Here is a 25,711-nt window from a genome sequence, read left to right as displayed (position 1 = left end):
TCTTGTTTTCTAGCATTGTTAGCATTGTAGCATCATAAGCGAGAGGCCTGAGCGATCGCAGTCGCATTGTTTACCGACCATGGAAGTATAAGTTAACTTAATAAATATGAAAGATTGCTCGAAATAAAATATAACACCAACAACATAGTTAATATATGTAGGCCTAGAAAAAGATACAGTTCAGTGTTATTGTTTAAGAAACAGATTCCTTCCAACTATTTACGAAAAATGCAATCAATAATTTATATACAAATAAATGGTAACATATCGATCAGCAATGAGGTTGGAGTAGCCTACCCACATAAATAATTGGAAGACACCAACATTGTTAACTGTCATACACAGCTAAACAAGCAAATGAAAAATTAAATACTAACGCAACTGAAAGGTTTTTTAGTCTATTAACAATATTATAAAAATGATACCGTAATGCACCCATTCTTTGTCTTTGGAACTTTTGAATAAATGGTGAATGCAATGATCGCAAGCAGAGAAACGTGAGAGTCATTGATTAGAAGCTGAACCAGTCTAAAAATCATTTTATCACTAAAACCCTTTTAGTGATAAAGGGTCACCACCGTGCCTAAAAACCATTCATGCATGTTAAGTAAAAGGAAAAACCTCGGACACGAGAAGTTAACGGAGCAGTGAACTAGGCCCTCTCGGATGCCAGGCTGAAACAACATTTGTTTCACTACGACTCCTTACAGCTGCCTACCCCTCCTTCTCCAGCAAAAAATAATAACATAAACGGCTAATAAAATGCTTGAGGTGGCGTTTTGAAAAGAGAAAACTTACATTTTTTTAGTACATGGCATAAAGATAATTATGAGCCTTTGATTGATATCCAGACATTTTTTGTGGAGACACAATCCTTTTCCCCACTTGTATTGGAGTGGACGGCGATATCTACTTCTGGGCCACATGAAATGACGGACCCCCGTCCACAGCCAGCTTAAACAGCTGCAATACCAGGCTTGGCCTCTGAGCACTGGTGGATTGCGGAAGTATGCGCCTATCCTGGGGGCCTGGTTGCCCTGCGCCATTGAGCAGTTTACATAGGAATGAATGGGCGCCATTTTGGAATCCGGTGTCCATTCTATAATATGTCCAAGGTTCCTGGGGGCTTGATGGTAATGCTGCAACATGCTCTTCCGGAAGGTAACCAATCACAACAGGAGGGGGTTGGCAGGAGGGGGACGAGGGGGCGGAGAAGGACGAAGCCGAGTGTCCAGATTAGGACGAAGGACGAAGCCGAGCGCCCAGATTAGAGGAAGCGTTTCCCGAATATCTAGGGCTACATCGGTTTTTGTGCTGTGATTCGTGTCAGGTTGCTCTATTGGAGTCATTAATAAGAAATGAATACCAGAAAAGTAGTTTTATAGGAGATCTTTAAAGACGGATTCATAGCCAAACCGCATCGAGCTGTAGAAACGCTGTAGTAAATATTCAAGGCGCTGGTTCTCCACAGAAAAAAGGGGGGCGCATACAGCCTGCGCGATGTATACAAACATTCAGTCACGAGGAGATTCAACCATTTAAATTGAGCAGAAATACTTCTTAATGTACAGTTAGTAATTAAATGTTTCATGGGGCTGTGTTTAAAGCTACAAAAAGAATACAAAAAAATAAAAAAATAAACGCAACTCTGACGTCGCCTAGCTGGTGGGGCGGCGATGACGTCATCGTTTGCGTTTCAGGCGTCCACACGAATCCTAACACGAAACTGCATAGGTCCGTATATATTTGAAACCACCCTGGGACATGGTTTCAGAAATGTGCGATTTCGGGCACCGGATCCGCCGGCTCCGTCTGGACTGTCGGCCAAAACGCACAAGACTTATGCGGTTTCACCAAAAAATCTGCTCCGTGTGGACGGGTCCTCAATCTGTTAGGCTACTAAAAAATTCATGCCACTTATTAAATGTAAATATATTGAGATGTAAAATTTAATCGTGTGTTGTCATTATGACAGATTGATTATATTAAATTCACAAACACGTATGAACACACAAACACACACACAAACACATCAGCTCAACCGACCTACTTTTATTCGTTGCACACAGATATCTGATGTGCACTGTTTCACAGGGATAGGTAAGTAAGTCTTAAAAAAATATATATTTTTATTGTCCTTACCAAGCCTGAAGCCTGACATAATCACTAATCTGTTTTTCACCCTAAAGACCACAGCATCTTAATTATCAATCAATCAATCAATCAATCAATCAATCAATCAATCAATCAATCAATCAATCAATCAATCAATCAATCCATCATATTTCTTATGAATGTTTCCCCCATTAGCTCAAAGCTTGACTGCTCAACCGTATTCACCGTATCTGCCATTACCATTACAACATTAGTGCTATGTCGCGTTGTAATATGCAGAGCCGCCGCTCCCACCAGGCGCATAACGCGCTGCGCCTATGGCACCAAGTTCTGCAGGGGGGCTCGCAACACAATGATGAAGAGAGGATGATGATGATCATAATGATCAAGGATTCAAGTTTGAGATGAAGCACAACTACAGTTGGCATCATTAATTAAACCATTAGCCAATACAATACATATTTGTATTGTTTCATATTTATTTCTGAACATGGCATTTACATGATGCGTTTATAAGGTTGTGTAGAGAGCAGAATCAGAATGTAGCCTGCCTACTCTAAATTGAGAACACAGGAATAAGCGATGAGCATACTTGAAGTCTGAAAAAACCTTTCCTTACAATACAACACTGAATAACTGAATGGGACAAATCTGACAAATTAACCAGCGTTCTGAGATTGATAACTGTGTTAACCCAATTTCATTCGACGGATTTCTTTGGCCAATGAGCATTCCCGCCTATGACGCCTATAGGCGAGGAGCGGCCCTGGCTATATGAACAAGCGCCGCCGCGTACCGGAACAGTGAATGCCCGCCGGTGCTGCGGGTTACGAGTAGGACTACATCAAATGCATAGTCGGTTTATCTCTGTAGGCCTACTGAAAATACAAAGGCTACAATGAATGTTTATCATCGAGACTGTACTATTATAGTACAGTCTCGAAACATAACAAAAAGAGAGAGAGAGAGAGAGAGAGAGAGAGAGAGAGAGAGAGAGAGAGAGAGAGAGAGAGAGAGAGAGAGAGAGAGAGAGAGAGGGGTGTGTGTGTGGGGGGGAGAAAAATACGAGAGAGAGAGGGAGGGGGGCGAGAGAGGGAGGAAGGCTGGCATAGGCTATTGTCGGCAATCTCACGCAAGACTTTGCCTACATTGATCCTCCCACCAGTGACTGACTGCATATTTATACCGTTAGGAACACAACCAACGCGGCCGTCATTAAGAGGAGCGACCGGGACGACGGATAAAGCAAACCGCGGTAAGTGGCAATGCGCGCGAGAGACGCAGTTCACCCTTACCCAAGTGATGCGGATGGTTGGAAGTGTGAGTGACCTAAATTATGTAATGATGCAAGCCGGAATCGCCTGCTCCTCGTGCATCAGACAGTCAGCCTCCCTGCTGAGGCTGACCGGCCAGGAGGAGAGGTGGACCGTAGGGTCTCATCAACACAACATGGACATTTTTGAACAGATTAAAGGGGTTGATATGATTGTCATGTCTTTAATATCGCTAGACAGTTTTTTTCGGTTTTATAATATAACATTCATGTTGCTGAGAAGCTGATATCGAGTTGTTTTTTCCGTGTCGTAGGTTATCTTTTAAATAATGTTTTTAAAATGAAACCAACCATGAAGAAACTATGCTCAGCCCTTTATGAAGTGGACTTTCTAAATACCAAGCTCAAGTGCAAATGCTTCTTATATTTTCCTATTACTTTCCCTTCTCTTCTCCTCACTAGTTCGCCCCACTAGTCTCTCTCTCTCTCTCTCTCTCTCTCTCTCTCTCTCTCTCTCTCTCTCTCTCTCTCTCTCTCTCTCTCCTCTCTGAGCACACACACACACACACACACACACACACACACACACACACACACACACACACACACACACACACACACACACACACACACACACACACACACACACACACACACACACACAAACATACAAAAACATTCAAATGACGTAAGCCTTATAACTTCAAACTACAAATGATGTATCATTTGTGTTCAATATGACTAAATCTAATTTCCGTGATTTGATGTAATGTAAGTCTTCATAGTCTCATCAGGGTGTAAACATTATACAAGCGTACACAGAATTAAATTTCATGTAATGCAGCAGACTGGCTGTGTACGGCTGGAAACACTTGGATCAATCCCATTGCCCCACACCTTCCTAATATACAAATCCCCCTATAAAGTCCCAATTTGTTTGCAGAAAAGAGCACACCAGTTCCAAGGAACACATCCCACCATCGGTTGCCCTACAGGTCATATATAACGATAGACTCTGGGAAACAGAGAGCAGGTAGGAATTTTATGAAATATCTTTGTTTATTGTCATTCCAAATGTGCTATTAGATATTAGATATTCAAAAAATACTGACAGCTTAGGGCTGCAAGACGGCTGGCACTATGCTGAGCTAGGTCAGGCCACGAAAGCCAGGTAGCAGTTGAAGGTAATGTTTGGCGGGAACCTGTGTGTGTGTGTGTGTGTGTGTGTGTGTGTGTGTGTGTGTGTGTGTTAGTGGGCATGGCGGCAGTTGGAAGGCAGAGGTAAAGGGGCTATACGAGGGGTGGTCTGGGGGGCTGGTAGACTGGTTTGTCACTGTGCCAGGATTCACATTCCCTTCCTGTTGCCGTTGAAATGGGTAGCACCGAGATAAACAGGGCCGCTGGGATTAGGGCCCTCTCGGAGGAGTGATCACCGGGGATTTGCCGCCCAGCGGACCCACAATGGCATTGTTGCTTGACGCAACAACACACACTACACACGCTCAATGGCAAACATTCACAACAGACAGTGAGCCTCCATCAAACTGACCAGAGATCCCCCTTTGTTGTGGAAGCGACACTGGAGTCAACAGAGGCTAGTCTAGCCGTTGCCCATGTTTGGTAGAATGGGGGGGGGGGGGTCTCTGTGGACAGTGGCGGGCATGGGGGCACCGTCTGTTGTGGGAGCTTGTGGCGGGAGTGGCCACGTGTTTAGTGGGTGTGTGGGAAATGCCGAGAGTGAGAATGAGGGGAAATAACGGGATGAATCTGTGTTTTGATTCTGTCTGTGCATGTGTGTGGCTCAGCTGATGCCCGGTAGACAGAGGTGGCACCAGGGGAACTGTGCTAACGCAACACAACAGTGCAATGAGCACTGTTGTGTTGTGTTAGCGTCAACTGGGCTCAACAGGTATGAGTATGAATGCAGTGTGGGAACGAAGATGAGTCTTGTTTGTTCTCACAGTCTCATAGCATCCACTTTGCTCTTCCTTTATATTCTTATTTTCCATCTTCCTACTTTCCTTCCCCAGTAGCGGCGCTGGCCCTGACTGCCGCCATGCCTCTTTTGGAAGAAACGTCGGTGCCAAAGGGTCGACCCCCCACCCTCCCTGTAGTCGTCATAGGTGAGCATGACTCAGTCATGAGCATGACTCAGTCATGACCCTGTTCCTCATTTCCTGTTCTATGTTTAAACTCTCTCTCTAATGATTTATTCTGTTTTTAGGCAATGGGCCGTCAGGTATCTGTCTCTCCTACCTGCTGAGTGGCTACAAACCCTACTTAGAGACCGGGGCAGTGCATCCTAACCCCATATTATACCAAAAGCTACAGCAGGCCAAGCACCTCCCCATCACTGAACAGGTAAACACACACTCCGGGGGCTGGAACCCGTGCAGTTTGAAACACAGGTTGCTAATACTTTCCTCTGTAAATTCCTTTCCCTTTGTGCGGCAGGATCTTGAGTATTTGAGTGAAGGCCTGGAGGGGAGGTCAGGGAACCCCGTGGCGGTGTTGTTTGACACCCTCATGCACCCCAACGCAGACTTTGGCTATGAACTCCCCCCAGTCGTTCAGTGGAAACGGGACAAGCAGCAGCAGATCCCACACCTGGTTCTGGGCAGTGCAACACCTGGAGGGGCCTGGCATGTAAGGAACTTGTTCTCCTCACTTTCATTATCGCTGTCAGCATCTCCATACCTTAGGTCACCTTACCTACACACAGATTCACTGGTCCCCTCTAGAATGGCCTCTTCTTCCCCAGTTTAATCAGGATTTCTTCTCCCTTAGGCGATGGAAGGATCCATGTTGACTATTAGTCTTGGCATCTGGATGGAGCTCCCTGGGGTGAACTATAGAGACCTGACCAATGGAAAACGCAGGTATTGAGAGTTTCAGGGCAGGCTGGAGACAGGTGGATGGCCATGGACCAAACATTTCTAGCAGCTGCTGATATTCTCTCTCCTCTCTATGATCCTCTCCCTAGGGTTGTCACCAATGACAGAGCCACCCCAGAGGAGATCTCGTCCTACTACCGTAATTATGTGAAACTCATGGGACTGCAGAAAAACTTCATTGACAACACATATGTGACCTCTGTACAGAAACTCTGCCGGGGCCACAAGACACAGGCTGTGGCAAAGGAGGGTTCGGAGCAAGAGAGTGGAGGGGTTGGTAACGGTGAGAATGAAGCGTTTGATGGAAATGGAGTTGAGTGTGAAGATAGTGGGGGAGGGGGCACGCTCTGGGAAGTGAGGGGGTACCAGAGGTTGCAGAAGGACAGCCATGTCCCTTTCTGCTTGTTTGCAGAGAATGTTGTTCTGGCCACCGGCGCATCAGATTTCCCTGCTCGACTTGTCGTAGAGGGGGAGGAACTTCCCTTTGTACTTCACAGCATTTCTGACCTGGGGTTGGCTGTGAGCCAGGGAAAACTGGATTCAACCTCTGATCCAGTTTTGATTGTAGGCGCTGGTCTTAGTGCTGCTGACGCAGTGCTATGCGCTTGCAGTGCTAACATTCCTGTCTTACACGTCTTTCGTAAAAACATTGACAACCCTGACCTAATCTTCAAACAGCTGCCAAAGACTTTGTACCCAGAATATCACAAGGTCTATAACATGATGTGCTCCCGACTTCACACGACAAGCATGGCTGCTCCCTCTGTCGCTAATGGACCACAGGTAGCGAGTGTTGCCTCCTCAATGTGTGCCAAAATATGCTCAAAGCCCCCACAGGCCGTAGTTAACATGTCTACTAACGGTGACAGCAATCTCTCCCCTGACTACACTAGTTTCCCAGAGCACTGTGTGGTTTCCTTTCAGCCCGACAGGAAGTGTGTACTTCAGGGGAACAACTCCTTGAAAGCGTTCAAGATCTCCATGGCTCTGGTTCTGATCGGGACAAACCCCAACCTGTGTTTCCTCAAGGGCCAGGGCCAGTACTTGGGTATTGACCCCACAAAGCCCATCTCTTGCAAGCAGAACCCCATTGACATCAATCCCTTCAACTTTGAATGCACCAAGGAACCGGGGTTGTTTGCGATGGGCCCCCTGGTAGGAGACAACTTTGTTCGTTTTTTAAAGGGTGGAGCTTTAGGCATAGCCTCCTGTTTAATGAAGAGACTAAAGAAGAATGAAAAGCTTATCGGCGACGGGCCGCAAACATTAATCTAGAATGTTATTGTTGGTAGTGGCTTGTTGGCTGAAGAGCACACCTGATAAAAGCTGTTACTAATAGAGATAAAAAAAGACAGTGAAGCTCATCTCAAGTTAATCCTAGTCAGTTTATTACTAGAAAGGGCAGTATGATTGTGAAAGGTCCTCATATATAGTGTACCACTGTTCAGTTTGGATCTGATTCTTCTTTTCAAAACATTTTCAACGTGTGTCTTTCATTACCACCTAAGCCTCTCTTCTATGTGTAAATGATGGACAGTGATGCATTGCATCAAATAAGGGTGATCTTTGTTTTGTCTTGGGGTCAAATATTAAGCCCAGAACATAATGCATAATGAGGATGAATATTGTCTTGGAAGACTTGAATGCTCAAAGACTGGCGTAGCCTTTCATCGACAGCATTTGTGGGTGACTGCCGTACCGACATGCATGCACGCATGCATACTTGCATGGCATGTGCTGCACACACTCTTTAATGCCCTTCTATCAATGCAAACATGCGACAAACTATTTGCCATATTCGGCAGAAAACAATCTCCAAACAATTTCCACTAGCCTGTGGACTCTGAGCCTGTTTCCCGCTGCTATATTTCCTTCAGTGTGACCTTAGTTTGGACAAGGACTTTTGAAAGTAACTGCCAAATATACGATGGCATCAATATTTATATTATTTGACAATTCTATTGGTTAATATTATATTGGGAAACATTATATTGAATATTAAATGCAGATTATTTGCTGTTGATGGCAAGAAAACTACAACTGTGAAATTCTATAATTTCAAATGCAATTAAATCCATTAATGTTAGACAACCTGAGAAAATTAGAAGAAAAGTTGCTCCTTGGCCTTGCTTTCCAATCTGCTCTGCATCTAGGGGGTTTATATTGATAGTGGACTGAATCAAACAACCACTTGAGCAGTACTGGTTTTATGTATTTATGTTCTATGTTTGTTTGTTATACTGGCTGTAGCCTAGAGTTTCTAAAATGGCCAGGGTATATCAATACTCTAATCCGTCAAACTATATTGTGTCAAATACCTGAGCATTAATTTTGTAGCTTGCTTTTTTTACTGAAATGCTCAAAATGTTAGCCTGATCTCGTGGTTCATTAGTCTTATGATACTGAAAAGAAGCTGATCATATCTGTGTCTACTAGAGGCATACAATAAGTCGAACTAGAATAGGAAAGCATCTCAAAAGCTAGAATTGCATATTGTCTGAAACAGAAAAGGCTGCTTAGTCAGGCAGAATGGGAAGGAAATGAAGCAAGTCTCAACACTGTTTGAACAAAAAAGATTACATTTTCTTTTTCTTAAGATGTTTAGTTGTCAATGATTTAATTTCAAGCTTGTGTACTAACTATATATTCCCTCTGTATAAGAGTTTGTGAAATTGCCATTATCTCTAGGTTGTCTGGCTTGTTGTTGAGGTACCAAGGCCTCTAAGCCAGTCTAGACCCAGATTCCCTTCCAGGTAGCTTCATACAGGAGCATCCCACTCAAGGCCCAGTGCCTCTTCACAAATAAAACGGGCAAAAACATTCAGCAGGTCTTGCAGCCTTGCTTAAGGGCATTGGAGGAGGTTCTGTCTCCTTGGAAAACCACATTGCTACTACTACAGAAAATAGATTATTACCTCTCGAATATATGTGCCAAATTTTAGTTCCTTTCTCTGCTCCTATGAACTTGCTGTGGATGTGTGTATGGACTTTCTCTGCATCAACCAATTGCACAAAAAACTTGTTTCTAGCATTGTGCAAGTGCCTTATATGTTGGTTTATCTAATGAAATAAGTTAATACATAAATACATCAAAATAGAAAAGGATATTTGTTGGTAGTTATGAAATCAGGGCACTTGTTTGGCTTCTTGGTTTAGAAACAGGAATAGTAGTTTTGTGCATGCAAGCTTTGACTTCCTTTTCTAGTACAAACAATATGGATTCTTGATGTTTTATAAACTGTATTTTTTTATTAACAAATACAATCTTCAAAAACAAATCTGAAGTCTTCTTTTTTTTTTACATTGTATAAACAACCTGCAATTAGTGCGAGAGACATGAAGGTATGCCTGCTACATACAACAAAACAAACATTCACTGTCATTAACTTGTTCCTTAGACCACAAACAGCAGGTCTGGTGACGTTGTTAGAGAGGGCCTTTATATTATCCTGATGCCTGTCGACCACCTCCTCACTGCGGCATCGCTTGATGTGGAGGGTTCATCTTTTTTTGGACAGCCTGGATGGATTGTACCTTCAAACACACCCACACCCACACCCACACACACACACAATGTTGGAACAACAGCTTTTACCCTCCCTGGTGGATCATTCCTTAATGTCCTGAGTGACATTTCGCTCAAACCATAAAAATAGACCAAATTAGGATCTGTAAATCACAGACAGTGTTTGAGCAAGTCAAACACCCTTACAATAAAGCACTTCTGAATGGCACGGTTTGTCCTTAACCAAAATATGAAAAGATTGTTTTCTTAGGGACCGAATCTGTCCCCTGGCTACGCATGACTGGCTGAGCAGGGTGACTCAGTGATCAAACAGCTCAGCCCTGACAGACACACACACATGCACACCAAATATTTAACAGACACACACATACGCGCACCTTTTTACTCAGCCTGAGAAAACAGAACAGCCTAAGAGCCAGCCTATCCTCTTCATTGCCATGGTAACTCTTAAATTCCTATCACGTAGGAATGGCACCATTATGATTGGTTGAAGTTGAAGCAAGCTGAGGTGTCTCTAAATACCAACACCTCAATGCATTAATATAACAGGATGTGTGTGTGGAATCAGATCAATGTTATCAAACAAAACTTCATAAATATCAGACAAGAATAAGAATTTGAGGGACGATAAAGTTAATGAAGCGAAAAATATAAATTTCAAAAGGAAAACTTTAACTTGCAAACAAATCTTTTTTTTTTTATCGTGGAAACTAGCTATTTTCCATGTATGATGACAAGTCCTTTAGTTTACAATTCCCACAGTCAACTTTGCGTACAGGCTGCAAGCTCTCTCGTTTACTGCCTGACTTTAGTTTGAATTCGGACGCAAACTTCTTGTGTGGACTGTTTTTTTCCAGGCCGAAAACAATTGGAAATGCTATCAAAAACGCAAAAAAACAGGTTTAAACTAGAGTGCGTTTCGTCCTAACAAATTGCGAGATTGTGCTTGCTAAAATGCTAACATCAACGCTAACGTCAAAGCTAACGTCAGCGCTAACGTCAATGCTAACGTCAACGCTAACGTCAACGCTAACGTCAACGCTAGAGTCAACGCTAGAGTCAACGCTAGAGTCACCGTTGCCTGAACGTCGTAAAAAGTAGTCCAATTCGGAGGAAATACCGCCCAATCTGGCAACACTGCCCGCACGTCCTCCGCGCTCTAACCTCATCAATGAGACCAACTGAAAACGAAGCCGATATGGAACTTAAAACTGTGAAAAAAGTACAGAGGTAATCGAAATTCGGTTATTCAAATTATTGTGTGTTGATTTGTTAAATGGTTAGGGTTATGAAGGTTAACGTTGAAAATTGACCAAGTTATAATGTCTTAAGTAGTTGATGTAATAGTTTAAAAAAGAGTTGAAAAAGCCATCATGTTGTTAAAGTGCTGGACGTTTTGATAGTTGAATGGTTTCTGTAGCAGAAAGTAAGAAATAGCAGTTAACAGCAGAAAAAACTGGCAAAGGGAATAAAGAAACTTAAGAAGAACAGTAGATGTGCTTGCAGTAGCAACAACACTAATAATACCCAATCATTTTTTGGCTTCAACAGGGTTCTATTCTCTCTCAAATTCTTACTTTTGTTTGATATTTAAGAAGTTTTGTTAGATGTTATTGACAAAAATCCTATTTCATAGTCTGTGCGTTCGTGGGTGCATGTGTAAAAATAGCACCTCAGTGTCGTAATGTTCCTGTGCACAAGATCATATGCCTGGTGCACTTAGAAAGGATAATTTAGATTAAGAAATGGGTGCTTAAATATGTCTTTGTCTTTGAGAGATTTGAAACTGTGGTGGTGCAAATTAAAGGTCCCATGGCATGCTACTTTATGGATGCTTTAATATAGATATTAGTGGGCCCCAAATACAGTATTTGAAGACGTTCCTGAAATTCAGCCGTGGTGCAGAATTACAGCCACTACGAGCCAGTCGCACATTGAGCTTTCCCCAAATGTGCCGTTTCGGTGTCTGTAGCTTTAATGCAAATGAGGAGGAGGGAGAAGGGTCAAGGAGGAGGGTGGGGGTATGGCCCTGAGCATCTTGCGGCCACGGTACCATGCGCTCTGTTTAGTTTCGCGATGGCGAGGCGCAAACAGCCTTTGGCCGCTAGGGATGGGAATCGAGAACCGGTTCTTGTTCAGAACCGGTTCCGAGTCAACCGATTCCTTGGAATCGTTAGCAAGCCTGCTTAACGATTCCGCTTATCGGTTCCGGTCGCGGCAAATGCGTCGTGACGTCACACACACGCTGCTTTGATTTGGTTCAGAACGCAGCAAACATGTCGCCGCCGAGGAAGAATCGCATTGTGCGTTCAAACCAAACGCGACGGGGCGACAAGATCCCATACAAAGTGAACGTAGAGACGCGTATAAGGGCGAGTTTGTCGCGGGAGAAAACCGGCGACAAGTTTTTGTCGTGATGACAGCCAATCAGCGTTCAACAGCGTGATAACTGAGTGACATGTGTAACATAACAGCCAATCAGCGTTCAGCCGTCAAACTCAGTGCAGTGCAGTCCGGGTGAACCGCGGAATGGAGGAGAAAGTGATTGTTGCAGTTTGCGACTCCCGGATCTCTATATATAATAGTATATAATATATTATATACTATATTATAATTGTATATATAATATCACGGCCAACAGCTCTGTCGCCTCCGGATGGCCGTAGCGTGGGGAGCTCTCATAGGGATTGGGCTTCTCGGGGTTTGTTTACCGGCATTGCTATGGTTTCCGGTCTTGTGTGTTCCAACGGTTTATTAGGTAGGCCCATCTAATAAATCTCTGTCTAATCAATGCTTCATTTTGTTTATGTCAGTTTAATTTTGTTACAAGTTGAATGCAAATGAGCACTGTTAGAATTCCAAAAGGCACAAGCTCTTACTTGGCTGTTTTCAGTCTGTGTTTTTAGTTGTATGGCACATAATGATGGCATTTGGGCTTAAAAAGCGATATATTTTTTCGTCTAGACCAATTGATTTGAAAATGTACAATTTCCTAATACTAGAAGCACTTCTGATCAGATATCAACCCAGCACTGACACTTTGGATCAAGGAGTTTTTAAAGGACAGACCCCAGCATGTAAAGGTCCAGGGTGTAACATCGTCCAACATCATCCTTAACACCACATGGGAGTCCCACAGGGTTGTGTCTTGTCTCCCATCTTGTTCTCAATATACACCAATGAGATCACATGCAACATCAGTGGATTCAAGCTATTTAAATATGCAGATGATCTGGCCTTGGTGGCCAAACTGACAGATCAAAGCACCCTGTCCAAGTACACCCAATATATCACTGAAATGGCCCTGTGGTTCAAAGAAAGCTCACTGCAGTTGAACATCAGCAAAACCAAAGAACTGTGTTGCCATAGGAGGAGGGCATCTAACACCCCACATCCACTTTCCTCACCTTTGACCCTGGAAGGACAAGTGGTTGAACAGGTGGTGAAGTTCAAATACCTTGGCACAGAGATCGACCAACGTCTGTCCTTTAGCCAGCATGCAGATGGGGTTTACAAGAAGGGACAACAACGTATGTATCTCCTGAGGAAACTAGACACCTTCAATGTCAGTAAAGACATTTTGTCAACTGCCTACCAATCTCTGGTGGAATCCATCATCACTTGCAACATTACATCCTGGTACGGCTTCCTCACAAACGCAAGCAAAAGCAGACTTAATAGATTAACTAAGCAAGCAAGCAAGCTAATAGGAATACACCAGAAAGCGCTGGAGGATCTGTATATCCAGGCAGTGGGAAGGAAGACCAACTCCATCCTCTTAGATCCCTCCCACCCACTCCATCCTTGTTTTGATCTACTTCCTTCTGGCAGAAGATTCAGAATGCCTTTGGCCAGGAAAGCTATCTACAAAAAATCATTCATCCCCATAGCTATACACACACAGAACACTCATTCCTCAAAGAACTCACACAAATAACACACACACAAATAACACACACACACACACACACACACACACACACACACACACACACACACACACACACACACACACACACACAAGCCTTCAGTCAAAAGACAATTTTCTAGTATGGCAACATACTAGACAATAAAGCTTTTTGAATCTTGAATCTTGAATCTTGAATATTAAAGAGATGTAATGCAAACAAACACATTTATACTTATTTTCTCACCCAATGAGAATCGATAAGAGAATCGATAAGGAATCGGATCGATAAGCAGAATCGGAATCGGAATCGTGAAATTCCCATCCCTATTGGCCGCGTTCTGTAAATATTTGTGAACAATCCGGGATCTCCGGCGGGAGTCCTGGAGCTCTATATCTAAATAATATCGTACTATACATAGATATCTATATAATATAATATATATTATCACGGCCAAAAGCTGTGTGAGCCTCCAGATGATATTATGAATCTCAAACGACTGCGTCGGGTTCTTCCACGTCTCTGGTTCATCCACATCCACATCAATCTGAAGTAGACTGAACCACGACATGGAGGAGAAAGGGATTGAGGGCCGCGGTTGTCTCCCGCCGTAGCCTCGCTGCCGAGGGAGTGGTCAGCGCTTAGGCCCCACCACCTCCTGCAGCAGGCAGCGCCGAGGCGGTGGTCACTCGGCAGCGGGAAGCGGGGCTCAAGCGGGAGACATTTGCGGGCAACAATCCCTTTCTCCTCCATGTCGTGGTTTATGTACTTCAGGGAGTCAAAGCCAAAGTCATTTCGCCCAATTCCTTCTCCACCATTACTGAGATAACCCCCACTACGAGTCTCGTTGTGGAAATACCAGAGACGAGAGTCCGACCTGTTATGCGCCATAACACCAACAGCAGAACCAGTGTTCACGTTAGCCGGCTATAGCAGGACATTGGCCGATAGCACGCACGCATGGCCGGTATAATAAAATGTAAACGGCCCACATGTCCGAGAAAAAAAAAGAAAGAAGTTTGCATTTATGTATGAATTAATCAGCAGCATATGAAAACCAGTAGCGGTTCCTGGCCGAGCTCACCAGGGAGGCAAACACGAACGTGCATTCATGAACGCGTGCAGTGCTACCGCACATGCATACACATGTCACTCAGTGGCCACGCTATTGAACGCTGATCGGCTGTCATCACGCAAAATTCGCGTCAAAGTTGAAATATTTCAACTCGAGCGAATTTGTCGTGCCACAAATCCTCGTGAACGCGCTTGCCTGTCCCCGGCTAAAGTGTGGCGCGACAAATCAAAAATTGTCGCCGGTTTTCTCTCGCAAAAAAATTCGCCCGATACGCGTCTCTATGTTCACTTTGTATGGGATCTTGTCGCCCCGTCGCATTTGGTGTGAACGCACAAATCTTTCCCGACTGGGCAAAGCTGGCCAAAATCGCCAGTACAATCCCCGTGTCCAGTGTTCCTGTGGAACGAGGCTTTTCACTCCAAAACAGGATTAAAACATCTATCAGAATCCGCCTAGCTGAGGAAAAGGTGATGGCTGATGCGCAGATCGAGCCTTGGGCCAGGGTTGAAGGTATTAAACTTTTCGCGAGCAGCGGAGCACTTCCATGCCATGAAGTTGCGCCAAAAGTAGCCTGCAAGAATTCCAATTATCGAATTAATAATTTTTTACCCGTTTACTATTTTTGCAGAGAATGGCCGTTATGTTTTTTTACCTAGGCTAATTTAATAAATGGCATTTATTGAAGCAACTTGGTTTGTGTCGTTTGTCGTTTAAATGTGGACTTTTGGTGATTATTTAATTTAACAAAACTTGCGTTACAGTCCAGGAGCTCCATATCTTAATGATATCTGTATCATATAATACATATCATCACGGCCAAAAGCTGTGTGCGCCTCCAGACGATATGAATCACAAACGACTGCGTCTGGTTCTCTGACGTCTCTGGTTCTTCCACGTCCACAACAATCTGAAGTAGACTGAACCACGACATGGAGAAGAAAGGGATTGTTGATCGCGGTTGTCTCCCACCGGAGTCTCGGCAGCGGTCAGCGCTTAGGCACCAACACCTCCTGCAGCAGGCAGCGCCGAGGCGGTGGTCCCTCGGCAGCGGGAAGCGGGGCTCAAGTGGGAGACATTCGCGGGCAACAATCCCTTTCTGCCCCATTTCGTGGTTCTTGTACTTCAGGGAGTCAAAATCCAAAGTTCCTTTCCCCCAATTCCTTCTTCACCATGGCTGAGATAACCCCCACTAAGAGTCTCGTTGTGGAAATACCAGAGACGAGACAAAGTCATCGTCTCTGAAATGCGCCGAACACAGCACTAATCTGGTTCCATCGTTTTTTTGGCATTTCTCCAAAAATAAATTGCAACCATTTCTCCCTTAATACCTCTGTCTTTGGCAGTAGATGCAATGTGGACGTTTTCCTTTGGCATGACACACAGGTCTGATGTCGTTCTGCCATTGCATTCAAAATTCTGTAACTAGCCTGTTATTTAGCAGCATTAGCTCAATCTCGACTCCTTCAGGATTTCTGTGGGTGGTTACGAACCAACCAAGTGGGAAGGTCCATGAATAATAATTTGACGACGCTACGTAGCAGTGTCACCTTATCGAGATTGGCTAATTTTTTGTGCCTTTTTCCTTTCATTGGCTATTGCATACAGCAGACAAACTGCATAGATTTCAAACTTACCATAGGTCACAAACTTATTCTGACCCATGTTATTTAACAAACAATAGGAAAAATTAGATTTTAATGGCATGGGAGATTTAAAATGAGTTCATATTTTCTGTTGTGTTTCATAAAGAGGTAACTCAGAACTAAACTGAAGAAAAAAAACATTTGTCCTCACCTGAAGAGGTCATCTCCAAGGCTCTCATCGCGCCTGCTCTGCTGCTCCTCCTGGAACCAACACACACATCAGGAACAATTACATTATACATTTAGAGGATTTTGCTGACAACTATTCATTCACAAATTCACACACAGACGGCGGTGTCAACCACGCAGGGCAACAGCCAGCCCTTCTGGAGCAGTTAGGTTGAGGTGTCTTGCTCAGGCCCACCTCGACTCTCAGCTACGAGGAGCCGGGATCGGACTAGCAACCTTCCGGTTACCACTCAACCCGCTCTGCCTCCTGAGCTACTGCCGCCCCAGTAACACTAGACCCACTCCATTGTCTCCTGCCAGCACAGGGTCACAGTGAAAGACTCACCTCAGAAGCATCCTTCAGCAAGTCATCCAGCTCAGAGTTCTTGCCCCTGTTGTGGGCCAGTAGGTCACCGCCTCCAATGAGCCGGGCTAGCCCCTCGGTGCTGGACCCCCGTACCTGCCCAAGGAACACAGTGGGTGAGCCAGGTCAGGGGCTCTTACTACCAAGTATGGAAGTTTCTATGTGAGGATAATGAGCCAAAAGGTGGAAACAATAAACCTGTATATTGCGAGTATGTGCATTATAATTATGTCAATGTAATGTATTACATTTGCAATTTTACATATTTCAATTAATACTAGTTCATTTTGTAATAAGAATTCATTGAATCGAAACTACAATTGAGAAAAATGACTATGATATACACATGGATGTTTGGACGTATACATCCACCTTTATATGAGCACATACTAATCAGAATAATCACAAAGTGATTTTTAGGTTAATAATGAAATAATTAAAAGCATCTTCGACTGACTTTGCAAAAGCATTTGAAGTTCTTTGTGGAGCTGGGTCCCTGTGTTTGCTGGGGTTTGCCTCTAGGAGGCGCTGTGACCATGAGGGATTTAAACTCCACCAATACCAGCCGCTTCGGAAGACCTTCCTCTGCTTCAGAGGCCTGAAGGGACAAAGAATGGATTGTTTATCAGTCGAGTATCTTTATTTAGTTTCCACGTAAGTATTACAATTATTTGTTGTGCGAGGTTTCTTGCTCAATAACAACATTTGAAACAGAACCAATAGAAAAAGAAACCCCTTACTATTTTGTCCTGTTTGAATACTTTCAGTGGTTTTTCCAGCATTTCCATAGTTTGTCCACGGGCTGCACCACCTAATGCCTCTGAACCATCCTGGAGCAAAACAGGGAGACTGGTTACATAGGGGGCCATGGGTGCTTTCAATATTTAACAACTGAGCCGACGCTGGCCTCACCACAACCATAGACACATTTTCATCTTTAACAGCCGGTGCTTCTTGACTTCTGGTGCCAGCTGGGGCCTCCTCTGGACCCCCGCAGAGCCACCGCGCACCCCCTGCACGGTCCGCAGTTATGAGGGGATTGTGTCTCATGATGGAGTTGGTGCAATTTTCCGCCTCCAAGCTCTGGGTGGTGGTGGTGGTGGTGGTGGTGGTGGTTGAGGTGGAGCCTTTCAGCGGGCCACCGCTGGGCCCTGGACCAGCCCCCCCGGGGTCCCGCGGGTCGACCCGCGGCCTCTTGCTTGTAGAGGAGTGTTCCACAGCGACCGTGGAGGCGGGATTCCTCTTGTCCACCGAGCGGTTTCCTACGAGTTGTGCCTGTTGGTCCGGGGCGGCCCGGGACGGCTCGCCAAAATCCGCCATCTCTAAAGACATAAGGGATTCCAGTTCCTCCATGTCCAGATCATCTGCCTTCTCCTTCTCCTCCTCCAGCTCCTTGTCCCCAACCTCCTCCAGCTCCTTCCTTTTCCTGCCCAGCGTCCCCTGCTGGGACGGATGGGAGACCCCGCCTGCCCGTGACTGAGTGTCCATGGGCCTCGTGAAGAGATCGAACTCTGAGCCCGGCGGACTCTGGGCCCCTGTGGGTCTTCTCGGAGCGGCTGAGGAGGAGGAGGAGGAGGAGGAGGAGGAGGAGGCGCCTGGTTGGAGGGCTCTCTTGGGCTCCGACTCTTCAGCAGAGAATTCGTCCGCCCGAGGCCTGGAGCACAGGGCCGGGTGTAAACATGACTTAAACATGGACAGATAATAAAACATGGCAGACGTGACAGGGAACGGGGGCGGATGATTTTAAAGAAAATCTGTAATTCTAGGATGAAACATGTAGTGCTAATATGACCAGCATTGTTATCTTGATATCAAATACCCTATGCATGCAGTCTTAATGTAGGCATCCTTAGCAAGATGCTGTTCAACCCTATTCACTGTAAGCTGCTTTAGATAAAGCTATATGGTCATTGACTAACCGTGAATAGTAAAAGGAATATTAAGTATAAGACTATGCTAAACAAAACAATGCATACCTCTTTTTGTTGACTGGCTGGAAGAAGTTGGTGAGGGGGGCCTGTTTCTGTGGGGAACACTGGGCTGGGGGCTTCTGTTTCTGGGAAGAGCGTTTCTGTGAGGAAGCCCCCACACCAATGTGGGTCTTCTGATTGGATGGCAAGACACCAGCATTCTTTGCACCTGGTCGGTAAAAATATATTGAACTGATTTTTACATTGCACATTTGCTCTTCTACCTAACAATATACGTATCATGTCATGTCAGGCTGTATGTCAATATCTGGGATTTTGCTTAAAATAAAGACTTCTTAAATAACTGATAATCTCCACTTAATCAGAGAGACTGTGGCGATATGTACAGACTTTGGGTTAACTGTTGACATTGTCTGTGTCCAGATGTTAATCATGACTTTTGTTAAACTCGCCCCCATTCCTGGTTCCCGTTCTGAAACTGTTGGAGAGCCATTGACATTCATTCTATGACCAACAGTGTTCAGCCGCTGCCATCGCTGTACAGCTGGGTGTATCTGTTGTGCATACAGCCCAGCTATGGTCATATGCAAATCCACAAGTTCAGTGCCCGTGTTGACACACCACTGGGCAGTAGAAAACGACTGAAATGATGAACCCTCCTACACTTGCCCTCGCTGGGTTGGTGAACATAGTAAAAATCATGACACATAAACAATGAACCTGGGTTCAAACTGGCCCAATCCCTTAAAGATCAGCCAGCGATTATCTTGTGACGTGTATTGGGAGACCAATCAAAGGCTCTCAACACAAACACAACCCCATGAGACACAACTATTGACCTTGCTCTCTGGGGCCTGCTTCCTGCTGCTGCGAGCCGGTGTTCTCTACGGTGTGGAAGGAGGCGCTCATGGTGTCAGCGACAGCGGACACACGTCCAGCTCCCTGAGCGCTGGGCCTGGGCTTGGAGAGCGGATGGGTTCTGCTGTGCGGGGGCGTCTTCTGGGTCTCTCCCACCGTCTCTATCCTTGCAGTGGACTTCGTCCCCAGCCTGGCCAGGGAGGGAACAAGACACACAGAAAGTGATGGGTGTGGGGGCACACGAGGAAGGGGTGACTTCAGCAGGACCGTTTGGTCACTATAAGGGGATGCGAGTTATAATCCAGTGAGAGTACCCTTGAGAGGCCTCTGTGTTGCCAACGTATGCGGTGATGTTGATAGATGATGCCTGCAGCACTGTCTCTTCTACAGCCACGTTCTGCGACAGAGAGGCATACGGGGGCAGCCGGGGCCGGACACTCTGGACTGAGTCTGACGCACGCACACACACACATTACAGTACAGGCAAGAGGAAACAAAGAACACATCCATTTCAGGAAAAAATTATATAAATATGTTTAAAGAATGTACAGCATATCACATAGGGATGTTTCTACTTAACACCACCTAAATATTTTGTCAGGAAAAGGTCTAAAAGTTGATTAAAATAAAGTCAGCTCATAAACTCAAGTCTAGGAAAGACAGGATGATGGTCTACTTCCTCAAAGTCGGATACACCTTAGCTTGATCTGAGTAAACGTAATGTGACTGTACAGTCATTGGTAACTCTCTTGGCCATGTGAGTGTACAGTAAAATGGTCACCCTCTATGGTTAAGTAGGCAGGATGGTGAATAGAATCCACCAGTTAAGTTGGCTTGAAAGAATAGAAGGACAACTTGGAAAGATGGATATAACGGAACATCATTTTCTCATACTTGCACACCTTGATAACCCTAAATAACAAACTAAGAGGTCAATCACAGATTTCTTTATTTCAAAGTGGGACATTTTTTGCCCTACCTGATTCACTGAAGGCAATGGACGGATTGCAGTATTTCTCACAAGAAACATAAATGGTTGCTAATCCAATCTCAGACTCTGTGATGAGTCGACAGCCACTTCTGCAATGGGAAAAACAAAGCGAACCAAGAGAGCTTCAGCAGGGTACACAGACAAGGAGAAACTCAAGGGTCAGCAGCGCTGGTGTGACTCTATGGAAGTGTGGGGATTTCAGCGTACTCGTGTACAAGCCTCTTCGCAGAGTCCAGCCAGCCCGCGGTGGAGCTGGGCAGCAGTAGCTGGGAGCTCCCTGAGGCCGCGGGGTCCACAACACAGCTTTGTGGAGACTCGAGCAGGGGCCTTGGCAGCGAGCCCTCCTCCAGCAGCAGGCTCTCCCCACCTCCGAAACTCACTGCGGCACTCAAACGCTTCAACTAGAGACAGGGAGGGTGAGAGCGAGGTAGACAGAGGTAACCAAACCATATTTTATCTGGGGTACATACTTTACCCCACCAGGAGAGAGACAAATAGTCTGCTGACAGAATATTATGAAAATGATCTCAACCTTATGAAATGAGGTACTGTGCCTTTAAGGGAAATGTGGTTCAAGAGCATCAATCAGAGGCTGTATACACTTGACTTGTTCATATAGCAGGGGTTTGTTGGTCTAACCTGTTTTGAGTTGAAGAAAACAAATTTTTTTCCACGGAAGAGCCGCCCACGCTCTGGGTTTGAGCAGAGGTTCACTGCCTCTTTATTCAAGCTGGGCTCATCGATCTCTGGGATGAAACTGGAGACACCAAATGACAGACCGGCCAGTATTATACTGGGATGTAGCAAAGCTCCACGCCTGCTTCAGCCGTGTGTTGAGTGTGTATGTGTGAACGTATAACCTCACCTGTGGGATTCAGGAGGGGGTAATCTCTGGTGCAGGGCTCTACTGAACTCTGTGAAGTACTCCCGCTTGACGATGAATCCGCCGCACAGCAGGGCACAGATGGTCTGCACAAACATCCCATCCCAACACTTTATTCATCAAACACAAACCGAGGACACTCGGTAGGATACGAGAGAAGGAACCATCTCTGACCTTAATGGTGACTTTGACTGAAGACATGACGAGGTGGGTGCAGTCTGGAGTCCAGGAGTTGACAAGCCTGCCCCCTAGAGGTTGCAGAGCATCAGAGAGCAACTTCTTCTCGCTGTTGTCCAGACATGACGAGCAGACCACAAGCTCCCGGTGCTCCACACTGGGGGGTTAGGAAGACGGGGGGACAGATACTGTACGTAAGGGTTGTTTTCATCACCTTGTTTTTATCACCTTTCATAAGCCTATCTTCCAATAGGTAAAAACTTTACTATTTCCTATTCTAGTATGATGAAGACAATCATCTCAATTTGCTGTTGTTCAAAGAATTGAGATCTTAAGGACAGGTCTGATCCAGCTAGCTAAATCCATCCAGTCGGTTCAAACTGCTGATGTGCTTAGAGTTTAGGTGGCCTACAAACAACAATGTACTAGGCTGAATAACCCCCCTGCACTGCATCTGATGGAACAGTAACAATAGTCAATTTTTGCTAGAGAATGGTCTTCAAGCGTAGTGCTGCAGTGGATGAGCAATGATAGTAAAAGAGTACAATTATGAAAGAACAGAACAACAACACATTTGTTGGACCTTGAGGTTATAAAGATAATCTTACAATTATAACTCACAAGTTGGGTTTACTTCAAATAATGAAGCCATAAGCTAAATAAATGGAGGTAAAGATATCAGCAAAAAAGATGAGTATGTTATACCTGAACTTGCTGTGGAAAACCCCAAATGTGACATTGTCCCCTGCTCTCAGGATCAATGGTTGGTTCTCTGGTAGGCGACTGTCGTTTACAAACGTGCCATACTTGGAGGAGTCTTTCACAGAAAGAGTCTAGGGTATTGCACAATTCAAATCACCAGTCAGTTCCTCAGATACAGCACTAGTCACCAACATACCACCTCCACCATGGAAGACAATCACTCAACATATGTATTTTTAAAAGTCTGCCAAACACAACATAGATTATTAAGGATTTATATTTTTAACTATGATTTAAAACATTATTAAAACATGTAATTATTGTACATTGATCACAACATGTAATGGATTTAAATGATTGTAATCTAGCTTTGTTAGTTGAGGAATTTAAATAAATAATCATGAAGAAAAAAAATTATCACAAAAAGACTATAAATAAACAAGAGAACATTGCTTAAAAAATAATTACTGTTAATTAACCAACAGTGTCTGAAGGTCCACTACAGAATGCACACTGATGCCATCTAGCACCACATTTTCATGGCTGAAGTTTAAACTCATCAACATATGACGATGCAAATATAAAATGTTCCTTGCAAATGACTTGAATGACGAAATGCTGGTGTGACAACAGAAAGAAAGAAGGAAGGATGGAGGTAATAAGATTTAAAAATACATCAAACGTTTAAATAACTAAAATATCTTTATACAATTCTACGAGAAAAAAATAAAAACTTGCTGTAGACAATATTGACATATAATGCTACATGACATTATCGACACTCTCTCGTCAATTTTTATTAATGCAAGCGGATGTTTTATGCATTAACTAACATACTATAGAAAGGTCAAATAAATAGACATTGTTGTGTACAATAATAAGTGTTATGAATAGAACATTTGAACCATGTTGAATTAACACAATATCATCTATGGTAATCCATATATTATCAGTCCAAGGTCTCACCTGCTCATCAGCAGTCAGGTGGGCGTGTGCCCGGCTAATAGACTGGTCGTTGGCCAAGAGGACATCACAGTTCTTGCGTCCCACAACGTACAATTTAGTGGGCAGCAGGTAGTGGGTTTCTCCTGTGAGAGAAGACGGTTAAACGTTACATGTGTGGATGATAGAGCCAATCCATTAGTGAGGAGGAGGAGATGATGATGATGACTATGATAATGAACGGCAGTATAATGGCAGCATGCAAGAGTGTGTCAATGTATCCAAGTTGGACCTGAACCTCACAGCTTTGAAACATGTTCTCCTGCACTGCCACATGAGATGGAGATCAGGGAGGGTTTACTGGGTATCATGGATGATACACACTGTACAGCTTTTCATGACAACATGAGTTAAAATCAATCAAGCCGAGAGATAAACAGGAAATTGTAGAGATAAATGGCTGGCAGATAGGGAATGACAACCTCTTCAATGTCGGTTGGTCTCCTTATTGTTCACCGGCCAGCAACCCATGACCGGTTTAAAATATTTTGCCTGTATCTAAGTATGTCAATACTTACATTGAGATTTTTTCAATGTAAGTTTTTTCTTGCCCTCTGGGGGGCAGGGGGGTGTCATCAATATATTGCCTGTTAAGCCCTTTGAGACTTAACCAGTAGCGAGACTTAACCAGTGAGACTTAACCAGGTCAATGACCTGAAACCTCTCATGACAGTTACCTCCAGGCTCCCGGGGCTTGAGGATCCACATCTCCCGTCACCGAAACAAACGTGGACGATTTATTCCAACGTGATCTTTGACTTTATTTTGTTTTACACAAAGCTAATCTCTTGCAGGTATCAGGTAGCATTAGAAGCTAACAGATGTCCAGCTTCATGAGCACAGCACGTCAACAGCCCGCCACCACATGACGTTCAAAGTGTGCGCCACCGAGCATTCAAAGTAAGGGTCCCTTAGCACAATGTTTATTGTCACTTTCCGAGCCTTCAAAGTAAGAGTCCTTAAGCACGATGTTTATTATATAGGCCTATTATCGGCTACACAGGACCTCTTTTATGTCATGATTTTGTCTGGAACGCATAAAATGAAATATTAACGTTTAATCACTGTACATTTGAATGTCTAATTTTCAAAATTATTAAACCATTGAAATAACAATATAGTGAGTCATAAGATTGAGAAATGGAGCACATATTAGCCTACTGACCTGGACACACGACACGTATATATATTTAATAGCTTTTTTATTTATGTTCTCTTGAGCAAAAATATCAGTATTTTTTATTCAAACTTAGTATTACGATAGATTTCAAATATTCATACAGTTCATTATTTTCATTTGTAACAATTCCATTGTCATGTCACCGCGGCCAAACCCATAACGAGGGGATGGAACATAAACTGATTTGATTTGTAGATATGCAAATTGCATGTTGGAGGAGAGACGCAGCAGCCACCAAATCATAAGAAAGGGTAATTGTCAGATGTCAGTTTGAACCATGTTTTTCCTGGTCTGAGACGACCTCTTCCCCACATAGAAGGCAAATCGTGGCTTTCATCACCGACGCTGGTGTAGGAGTCTGGCTGACGAACAACCTCACACCAGTCCGGTTAGTCCAGAGGATTATATCCACTGTAGGATGGGTGCAGGCAATGTTGTAAGAATGCACAAAGATCAGCTAAGGTAGGCCTATATGTATCTGTGTGAACGGACTTACTGGTCGCAGCATCCTACTCCAAATGGTGACATGCAGACGCACTTGTAGCAATCCTCTGTGAGCCATCTCTCTTCTATTTCATAAGTCTGGCCCATGTATTCACAGCTCCCTGTGGGCAAATCCACCGTTACCATGGAGACATTTGGACCAAAAACAAAACACACAACACTTTGCATGGACGACCGTTTACCTTTGGTGTTGAAGTAGTACTCTCCTCTACTGTAGCCAATGACATGAACAAAAAACATAGGCAGGACTTTCATTGTAACCATCCCTGTAAACAGAGTGAAACACAGTATCCCGTATAAACACAAAGCATCTTGACCTTACCTGAAATACTAATGATAAACTGTACTGAGTACATCTCACCTCTTATGAAGTTGTCCCCAACATTTTCCACAAATATTGTACTTTCTTTTATGATATTGCTTGATTTTTTATTTGACTATTCTTGTTTCAATATAATTCCTGATATCGTCGACTCTTCCCCTTTGCCTCCCTCTCCTCTTGGCTGGCGTTCCTGAT

At 44.2% G+C, this 25,711-nt stretch overlaps 2 protein-coding genes across 4 annotated transcripts; one reads left to right on the top strand and one right to left on the bottom strand.

Annotated features, from left to right (window-relative positions):
- The first annotated feature begins 3,175 nt into the window (after positions 1–3,175).
- osgin2 (oxidative stress induced growth inhibitor family member 2) lies at positions 3,176–9,815 on the top strand. 3 transcript variants are annotated; one of them, XM_060053775.1, is made up of 8 exons: positions 3,317–3,370; positions 4,332–4,421; positions 5,419–5,511; positions 5,613–5,749; positions 5,843–6,034; positions 6,176–6,267; positions 6,372–6,565; positions 6,695–9,815. In XM_060053775.1, the coding sequence occupies exons 3-8, from the start codon at positions 5,445–5,447 to the stop codon at positions 7,555–7,557; spliced, it is 1,545 nt and encodes a 514-aa protein (XP_059909758.1). In that variant the 5' UTR covers positions 3,317–3,370; positions 4,332–4,421; positions 5,419–5,444; the 3' UTR covers positions 7,558–9,815. The 3 variants fall into 3 exon arrangements, with proteins under 3 accessions (XP_059909759.1, XP_059909758.1, XP_059909757.1); XM_060053776.1 differs by having other exon boundaries at positions 3,176–3,370; positions 6,372–9,815; XM_060053774.1 differs by having other exon boundaries at positions 3,325–3,370; positions 5,422–5,511; positions 6,372–9,815.
- On the bottom strand, positions 9,512–24,396 carry nbn (nibrin). Its single transcript, XM_060053773.1, has 17 exons — positions 24,188–24,396; positions 23,475–23,596; positions 22,512–22,639; positions 21,804–21,963; positions 21,612–21,715; positions 21,386–21,503; positions 20,954–21,147; positions 20,735–20,835; positions 20,070–20,205; positions 19,737–19,945; positions 18,943–19,105; positions 17,879–18,620; positions 17,707–17,796; positions 17,424–17,564; positions 16,949–17,062; positions 16,586–16,635; positions 9,512–9,816 (listed from the first exon to the last, which is right to left on the bottom strand). The coding sequence occupies exons 1-17, from the start codon at positions 24,216–24,218 to the stop codon at positions 9,783–9,785; spliced, it is 2,637 nt and encodes an 878-aa protein (XP_059909756.1). The 5' UTR covers positions 24,219–24,396; the 3' UTR covers positions 9,512–9,782.
- Positions 24,397–25,711: the final 1,315 nt, after the last annotated feature.

Source organism: Gadus macrocephalus, chromosome 6, assembly GCF_031168955.1.
Source record: "Gadus macrocephalus chromosome 6, ASM3116895v1".
Taxonomy (NCBI): Eukaryota; Metazoa; Chordata; class Actinopteri; order Gadiformes; family Gadidae; genus Gadus; species Gadus macrocephalus.
This window is presented reverse-complemented; position numbering and strand designations above follow the sequence as displayed.

What these genes read in the sequence shown, in the direction of transcription:
- osgin2 (XM_060053776.1), top strand. Translation starts at nt 5,445, where the DNA reads ATGCCTCTTTTGGAAGAAACGTCGGTGCCAAAGGGTCGACCCCCCACC. An exon ending in CCTCCCTGTAGTCGTCATAG is followed by an intron (nt 5,512 to 5,612) that starts GTGAGCATGACT and finishes TTCTGTTTTTAG; the next exon opens with GCAATGGGCCGTCAGGTATC. An exon ending in CACCTGGAGGGGCCTGGCAT is followed by an intron (nt 6,035 to 6,175) that starts GTAAGGAACTTG and finishes CTTCTCCCTTAG; the next exon opens with GCGATGGAAGGATCCATGTT.
- nbn (XM_060053773.1), bottom strand. Translation starts at nt 24,218, where the DNA reads ATGTGGATCCTCAAGCCCCGGGAGCCTGGAG. An exon ending in CAAGCCCCGGGAGCCTGGAG is followed by an intron (nt 23,597 to 24,187) that starts GTAACTGTCATG and finishes CTTCTCTCACAG; the next exon opens with GAGAAACCCACTACCTGCTG. An exon ending in TTTTCTTCAACTCAAAACAG is followed by an intron (nt 21,148 to 21,385) that starts GTTAGACCAACA and finishes CCCTGTCTCTAG; the next exon opens with TTGAAGCGTTTGAGTGCCGC.